The 9,083-nt window shown below is 41.6% G+C and overlaps 1 protein-coding gene across 1 annotated transcript; it reads left to right on the top strand.

Moving 5' to 3' along the window:
* The first annotated feature begins 4,137 nt into the window (after positions 1-4,137).
* Positions 4,138-8,753, top strand: LOC111140290 (olfactory receptor 24-like). The gene is made up of 2 exons (XM_022492586.1): positions 4,138-4,154; positions 7,814-8,753. Exons 1-2 carry the CDS (start codon positions 4,138-4,140, stop codon positions 8,751-8,753), a joined length of 957 nt encoding a protein of 318 aa, XP_022348294.1.
* Positions 8,754-9,083: the final 330 nt, after the last annotated feature.

Raw genomic sequence — 9,083 nt, 5'->3', positions numbered from 1 at the left:
GGAGACAAACCGTAAGAGACTCTTAATCTCACAAAACAAACTAAGGGTTGCTGGAGGGTGTGGGGGTAGGGATAGGGTGGTCGGGTTGTGGATACTGGGGAGGGTATGTGCTATGGTGAGTGCTGTGAAATGTGTAAGCCTGATGATTCACAGACCTGCACCTCTGGGGCAAATAATACATTATATGTTAATAAAAAAATTTTTAAAAAACAGTGAGATACCACCGCACACCAGTCAGAATGGCTAAAATTAACAAATCAGGAAATGACAGGTGTTGGTGAGGATGCAGAGAAAGGGGAACACTCCTAAACTGTTGTTAGAAATGAAGCTGGTCCAGCCACTATGGAAAGTATGGAGGTTCCTCAAAAAGTTGAAAACAGAGCTACCTTACAACCCAGCAATCGCACTGCTGGGTATTTACCTTACAGATATAAATATAGTGATCCAAAAAGGCACGTGCACTGCAATGTTTATAGCAGCAATGTCCACAATAGCCAATCTATGGAAAGAACCTAAATGTCCATCAACAGGGGAATGGGTAAAGAAGATATGGTCTATATATACAATGGAATATTATGCAGCCATCCAAAAAACAAAAAAAAAAAAAAAAAACACGAAATCTTGCCATTTGCAATGATGTGGGTGGAACTAGAGGTTACAATGTTGAGCGCAATAAGTCAATCAGGAAAAGACAATTATCATATGATATCACTGATAGGAGGAATTGGAGAAACATGACAGAGCATCCTAGGGAAAGGGAGGGGAAAATAAAACAAGATAAAACCAGAGAGGAAGACAAACCATAAGAGACTCTTAATCTCAGGAAACAAACTGAGGGTTGCTGGAGGGGAGAAGGGTGGAAGGGATGGGGTGGCTGGGTTATGGACATTGGGGAGGGTATGTGCTATGTCAAGTGCTGTGAATTGTGTAAGCCTGATAAATCACAGAACTGTACCCCTGAAACAAATATTATATGTTAATTAAAAAAAAGAAAACCCTGCAGCAGTTCCTTGAATTAAACCTAAAATAATGGGGTTTTTTTCACCCCACATTTTTTAAATTTGTACTTATTTGAGAATAGAGAGAGCACTCAAATTGGGAGAGGGGGAGAGGAAGAGATAATATTCAGGCAGACCCTGCACTGAGTGTAGAGCCAGATGGCCAGACATGGGCTCAGTGCCATGACCTGAGATAATGCCTTGAGCTGAAATGAAGAGTTGGAAACTTAACTGATTAAGCTACCTAGGTACCCCCCTATTACTCTTTTTTTCTTTTCTTACTTTTTCCTTCTTTTTTGAAATTTTATTTTATTTTTTCAGTGTTCCAGAATTCATTGTTTATGTACCACACCCAACGCTCCATGCAATACGTGTCCTCATATTACCCACCACCAGTCTCACCCAACCTCTCACCCCTCTCCCCTCCAAAACCCTCAGTATGTTTCTCAGAATCCACAGTCTCTCATGATTCATCTTCCCCTCCAATTTCCCTCAACTCCCTTCTCCTCTCCATCTCCCTATGTCCTCCATGCTATTTGTTAGGCTCCACAAATAAGTGAAACCATATGATAATTGACTCTCTCTGCTTGACTTATTTCACTCAGCATCATCTCTTCCAGTCCCGTCCATGTTGCTACAAAAGTTGGGTATTCTTCCTTTCTGATGGAGGCATAATACTCCATAGTGTATATGGACCACATCTTCCTTATCCAGTCGTCTGTTGAAGGGCATCTTGGTTCTTTCCAGTTTAGCGACCATGGCCATTGCTGCTATAAACATTGGGCTAGAGGTGGCCCTTCTTTTCACTCCATCTGTGTCTTTGGGGTAAATACCCAGTAGTGCAATTGCAGGGTCATAAGGAAGCCCTATTTTTAATTTCTTAAGGAATCTCCACACTGTTTTCCAAAGTGGTTGCACCAACTTGCATTCCCACCAACAGTGTAAGAGGGTTCCCCTTTCTCCACATCCTCTCCAACCAACACGCATTGTTTACTATCTTGTTAATTTTGGCCATTCTAGCTGGTGTAAGGTGGTATCTCAACATGGTTTTTATTTCAATCTCCCTGATGTCTAGTGATTATGAACACTTTTTCATGTATCTGTTAGCCATTTGTTTGTCTTATTTGGAAAATTGTCTGTTCATGTCTTCTGCCCATTTTTTGATGTAATTACCTGGTTTTTGAGTGTTGAGTTTGAGGGGTTCTTTATAGATCTTAGGTATCAGCCCTCTGTAGCGTCATTTGTGAATATCTCCTCCCATTCTGTGGGTTGCCTCTTACTCTTTTAATTTAAGCTCTTAACTGATTCCTTATGGCTTAATTTCTTAACCTGGAATTTTGTCTTCCATGATCTGTACTCATACAGTTTGTTGACTATTCTTTTTAAAATGATAATGAAACTTCATTTGATAAGAAGCCTTCATGATAGTTATAATCACAATTGAATGCATAAGCACTGGTGAGGAGTGAAATCCCTATATCCAATCTGAGAACCAGATTTCATAGTTTAGACAAAATTATGCAACTCACTTATTTAGAACAAGGTCCTTCATAATAATATAGACCTAAAATATTTTCTTTAAAAATATGTAAGCTATACACTCCAACAGATGAATGAATAAAGAAGATATGGTCCATATATATAATGGAATATTTTGCCTCCATCAGAGAGGATGAATACCCAACTTTTGTATCAACATGGACAGGACTGGAGGAGATTATGCTGAGTGAGATAAGTAAGCAGAAAGAGTCAATTATCACATGGTTTCACTTACTTGTGGAGCATCAGGAATAACATGAAGAACATTGGGAGAGGAGAAGAGAAGGGAGTTGGGGAAAATTGGAGTGGGAGACAAAGCATGAGAGACTGTGGACTCTGAGAAACAAACAGGGTTTTGGAGGGGATGGGGTGGTGGGTATTATGGAGGGCACATAATGCATGGATCACTGGGTGTGGTGCATAAACAATTAATTCTGTAACACTGAAAAGAAATTTTAAAAATAAAAATTTAAAAAAAATATATATGTATATATATACTTATCAACTAATAGCTTACATATTAGTTACATAACCTGTTCATATTGGTTCATAGACTCTGACTGGCAACCAGATCAATGGGAGAAGCAAAGGCCTGAAGTACCGTCAATCAAATATTTTATAGTGTATCTATGTGTCATGCACTATTTTACATGCTGGGGAGACATTGGTGAACAAAACGGGCAAGCATCTCTTCCCCAATAACTTACATTATGGGGAGAAAGACAGTTAATGGATAAATAAATGATATGTTGTTTGTAAGTAGAATAGGATCAGGGATATTGGGAGTGCTTGGATGAAGTTTACAGTATAAAATATGGTCATCAGGGGCGCCCTGGTGGCTCAGTGGATTAAAGCCTCTGCCTTTGGCTCAGGTGATGATTCCAGGGTCTTGGGATCAAGCCCTGATTTGGGCTCTCTGCTCAGCAGGGAGCCTGCCTTCCCTCCTCTCTCTGCCTGCCTCTCTGCCTACTTGTGATCTCTGTTTGTCAAATAAATAATTTTTTAAATGGGGTCATCAGGGTAAGTCTCACTGAAAATATAACATTAAGCAAAGACAAGAAGGAGATGAAGGATTGGAGAAATGGACTACATTCAAGGCAGGGAAGCAGCTAGAGCAAAGGAGCTAAGGAAAGAGAATGACTCATGGAATTCAGCTCTAGTGGAGCCTAGTAGACCAAACTGGTAAACCTAGCTCAGAGTTAGGGACAAGAAACACAGCAGGAGAGAATGTTATCAGAGAGTTAATGGGAATATAGATCATGCTGGATTAACCATTATAAAAATGTTGACTTTTTCTTCAGAAAATTCCTCCAGATTTGCCACTAATGAGTACCTCTGGGGATAGGTCTCCAAGGCCAGGAAAGCTTTCTTCTTCCACCCAGCTGTTTCTATTCCCTAAAAAATGAAGATTAATGATGCTCAGCTCCCAAGCTATATCTTCTCTACCTTCAGACACAGTCTCACCAATGTAGGCAAAGGGTCTGGGTTCTCTGGACAGTCACGTGTCCTCAGTAAGGGCATTGAAGAGAATATATACGTGTCCTCAGTAAGGTCATTGGAGAGAATATATATTTCTAAGGGCACAACTCATAGGGTAGAGATGAAGGAAGCCAAGAGGTAAGTGTGGAAGGTAGCACCTGGAAAACTGAGTAATGGGCTCAGGTTTCAGAGTGGAATATAGTGAATGGAAGATCTGCCCTTACAAGGCCAGATCTGTCTGTTTCAAAAGCAGTACATCAATCAGTCTCACTGTGAGAAGCACCTTACATGGTAAAGCTGCCAACAGACACTCATGAGGATATATCTGGCAGGGAATGAAACCGATGAGTCTAGAGTTTTGAAAAAGAGTAGAACTGAAGATAAGATTCAAGAGATATCTGTTTATAGATAGTTAAAGACTGGAACTGGAAGACAGAGACCAGAAAAAGTGAATGAGAAGTGAATAAGGAGACATAAGAATAGTCAACCAAGGACTAAGAGGGAGTCTCCAGTGAGAGCACTGGAAGAGTGTGGTGGGTCCTGGGAGAAAGGGGAATAATATGTTTGGAGTAAGAAAATAGGAATCAACTGTGCTATGTCTTGCTGAGAGGTCAAATAACTTAAGGACTGAGAACTAAATGCTGACCTAGATAAGAGGGATTTAAGTGGAATAATAAGGCCAGAAACCTGCTTGAGGGGGTTTTAGAGGAACATGGAGAGTAACTGTGTGTGATGGAGGCAATTAACTTTTTGAAGAATTTTCCAGAAAGCACAGAAAAAATGGAGGATTAGTAGCAGATGCTGTGGATACACATTAGAATATCAGGGATATTGTCCATCTGAAGCTAAGGTTTTAGGTGGCTGAGATTTCTCAGTTTTAGATAGGCAGGACCTTACATGTTTTAGCTGCCCAAATATTATTCAGATAACCTCAGTTCTCAGTCAACATGAATTATATTATTTCCAGGTGAATTACCCAAAGAGGAGATAATAAAACTGAGATTATTCAAGCAAAATCATCAAGAAGGTCCATCCTGGGAGAAGTTGTGGAGATGTTGAGAGGTATGGCCATATCAAAGCCAAAGGATGTGCTGTTCTTAAGAGATACAGAAGTAAGGGAAACCTTAAACTTGTAGAGGGAGAAGGGCAATCCTCCAATTTCTGGGGCTTTTTTAAATTTAAATTCACTTAGCCAACATGTAGTACATCATTAGTGTTTTATTTCTGCTTTTAAAAAAGAGTTGAGGGGCTCCTTGGTGGCTCAGTGGGTTAAACCCACTGCCTTTGGTTCAGGTAATGATCTCAGGGTCCTGGGATTGAGCCCCACATTGGGTTCTCTGCTTAGCGGGGAGCCTGCTTCCTTCCCCCTCTCTCTTTGCCTGCCTCTCTGCCTACTTGTGATCTCTTTCAAATAAATAATAAAATCTTTTTTTAAAAGAGTTGAAAATAATAGAGGGGAAAGTGACAAAGCTATTGTAGTCCCACATTTTGAATTCAATTCAGCGGACAAGCAGGGTCAGCATCACCTGAGGTTATAGTGTGACAGAAATACAAATTCTCATGTTTCATCCAAGACCTAAGAACAGAATCTCTGAGGTGGAGCCCAAAAGCATGTGACTTACCTGGCTCTCCAAGTGACTCTCAAGCATGTGAAAGTTTGAGAAGCTCTGTTCTCAAGTATATAAAAAATGTGCTACATAAAGGGGGGGGGGATACTGTCCCTTTATCCTAAATCATTTATCTATCAGAACACTTCAGGTTTACTAGAACAAGGAGGTAATGAACATATTCATGGAAACAGGAAAGGAAACTGTGCCAAACACTTACAGAGAGGTCATGGAGCAATAATCTTTGAGACAGATCATGTGCTAAACTTGTTTCTGTACAGAACTATTTAAAAGAAAACAATTCCTACTCCCAAGGCATTTATAATTGGTAAGAGGTAATTAATATATCATAAAGATTAGAAAACACCTTTAGACAATATCCACTTAAGGCTAGATCAACATATCTATACATTCAGAAGAAATAAAGTAATGAGGGTTAGAATATTTGATAAATATGATGGCAAAGGGAGTAAATTCTTCACTGAGCCTTGAAGGTAATATTTGGGTGAGGAAGGAAGGATGTCAAGAGAGAAGAGTCCTGAGGCTTCAGGTCAAAGAGAGTACATGTAGGAAGGCAGAAATGACCATGAGGGATGCAGCCCAGGAGAGAGGGGAACAGGGGCTTTTAAATAGTGGGAACCCTGTTTTATAGGTGGGAGGATTCTGATACAGAGGTTCTTGATAACCAGGCACAGATGAACAGATGTGATGCAGGAAGAAGTAAGGTGTCAAAGGAGCCTGAGCAAGGTAGGACCAGGCCCAGAACAGAAGTCCTACCATTTCCCACAAATGCTCTCAGCATGAATCTCATCAACAAGAGGGGGAGGCAGGAAAGCCAGCCAAGCTGTGAATGGAATAAGCTGGGGATGAGCTGATGCAAGCCCACAGAAGGTAACTGAGAATATGGGGTGGAAAGACTGAAATCAGCAAGACTTCAAAGAAAAGGACCCTTACTCTCATTGGTCTGGATTTTCAGGAGAGAAGAAGTAGATACACATTTTCAGCCCATATCTCAGGTATTTGTACAAAGAACTTTTACACAAAGTGTTGAAATGGAAGGAACCACTTGAGGAAGACAGCATACTGTCCTCTGGCCTTCACTCTCTATTAATTAATGTATTTGTTCTCCTTGTGACAAATACTGTCTTTCACATGACAAGCACTGGGGCTACAACAGAGAAGAAAATGAGGTGCACTCTCTGCACCTCCTGGTCTTAAGGACTCCAATGTTAACTAAATGCCCTCAATAAATATTTTTTTACCCTCAATAAATATTAGTGGAAGACGAATGTGCTTATATCTTTCACATTACGAATTTAGTAAATTCTGTGAAGGTAATGTCACAGCATAGAAATGGGAGGTTCAGCTTCATCAAAGAGGTAAAAGGAAACCTCCCTGAGAAGGTCACCAACTTCTCTGAGGTAAGGAAGAGGAGCAGAGTGACTCAGAGAAGGGAAGGCCATGTGGTCATCGTGGCTGGGGAGCAGAGGACAAGTGTACCATGGGGCAACCTGAAGCTGATGAGACATTGTGAACCCAGTAAACACTGAGCTCTGTAGGACATGGTTGGGAGTTTTGAATTCTCCTGAGACCAGTGGTTCTCCAGAAACTTATTTGTTTACTTATTTGTAAACAAAGAAGTGACATGTTCATATTTTCTTGTTTGATAAGATCGCTCTGGCTGCAGTGTGTAGGATATGCTGATGGGGCCAGAGGGCATATTAAACTGTTCAGAGGCTCCCAGTGCTGCAGTTATCAATGACAGCTTGAACTAGAGTAATGACTGTGTAGATGTGCAGGAGCACTTACTGAGCTCCCACTGTGTGTCAAGCACCAAGCTAAGTACTGATATGCAGTCTCTGCCTTCAAGGACTCATGGTCTTGTGATAAAAACATTCACAAACAAGAAGTTATACCATCTCATTCTTAATTAAGAAGCCTCTTTTAAATGCAAAGAACTCCAGAAAGTCTCTGCTGTTCCCCTCATTCTCTTGTCTTTATGCTTCTCACTTTGACCATCCTTTATGACATCCAACTCTTGTCCCTCCCATTGCTGTTCTAGGTTTTCATCCATTATTCATATTGATGGTTTTGGGAAACCCACCAAATACCAAGAGACAGGATCGAGCCTTCTTTCCACCTCAGTTCCTGATAGTGAGCAACCTCTACAGGATGGTCCCTTTCTTGCAGCACACCAAGACCCAGAGTGAACTGCAGCAAGACTCCTGACTTTGTCCTTGTAGGACTGTCCCAAGGTCCAGAGCACAGGCAGCTCCTCTTTGGTCTCTTTCTTGCCCTTTACCTGTTGAGCCTCCTAGGGAACTTGCTCCTTCTGCTGGCTATTGGTGCAGATGCACACCTCCACACTCCCATGTACTTCTTCCTCAGCCAACTCTCCCTGATGGACCTCTGCTTCACTTCCACCACAGCCCCTAAAATGCTTGAGGATCTATGGACAAATAGTGGATCCATTTCTTTTCCTGGATGTCTGGCCCATTTATATTTCTTTGCTGCTTTTGCTGATATGGACAGCCTGCTTTTGATTCTCATGGCTATCGACCACTATGCTGCCATCTGTCATCCTCTGCACTACCCACTACTAATGACTCCCTGTAGATGTGGGCTACTGGTGGGTGGGTCATGGGGGGTGGCCCACTTTGTCTCTCTGGTGCATATTCTGTCCCTATGTCAGTTATATTTCTATACTAATCAAGAGATTCACCACTTTTTCTGTGTTTTTGGCCCACTCTTTCAACTTTCTTGCTCAGATACCCACCTCAGTGAGGTCCTGATGATGGTTCTGACCGGGTTGTTAGGACTCGGCCCTCTCCTCTGCATCATAAGCTCCTATGCCCATATTTTCCATGCTGTGGCTAGGGTCCCATCAGCACAGGGGAAAAAGAAAGCCCTGACCACATGCAGCTCCCACCTCTCTGTGGTCATCCTCTTCTACAGCACAGTCTTTGCCACCTACCTGAAGCCCCCATCAACCCCTCACTCCATGGGGGCGCTGGTTGCTGCTGTCATGTATACCCTGGTAACTCCCACTCTCAACCCTTTCATTTACAGTCTGAGAAATAAGGATGTGAAGGGTTCACTGAAAAGGGTTCTGGGTTTAAAGGGTTCATAGGATTGTGAATAATCCCCCATAAACAACCATTTGGGGGGAAATCCCTCTCCACATCACCACCACAATTACAAGGCAAGTCAGTTAACACCAAGACTGCTACAGATCATTAGATAATCTATGGGAAAGATGGGAAAGAACACTAAACTAAGTTCAGGAGAACTATGATCTAGTTCCCACCTCAGGTGGGGGTTTCTCTGTCTCTCTCTTTCTCCATGGTAAGGATCTTCATTATTTGTCTGTTGATAGAAACAGCAATGATAATCAAAATGACCATAGTGATGGCAATGTATGATCAATTTTCAATAGCATTAGTGTTAGAATGCAATTTAA

Source organism: Enhydra lutris, unplaced genomic scaffold (genome assembly GCF_002288905.1).
Source record: "Enhydra lutris kenyoni isolate GAN:26980312 unplaced genomic scaffold, ASM228890v2 scaffoldscaffold408, whole genome shotgun sequence".
In the NCBI taxonomy this organism is placed as follows: Eukaryota; Metazoa; Chordata; class Mammalia; order Carnivora; family Mustelidae; genus Enhydra; species Enhydra lutris.
The sequence above is the reverse complement of the archived record's forward strand: the minus strand, read 5'-3'. Positions and strand labels throughout refer to the sequence as shown.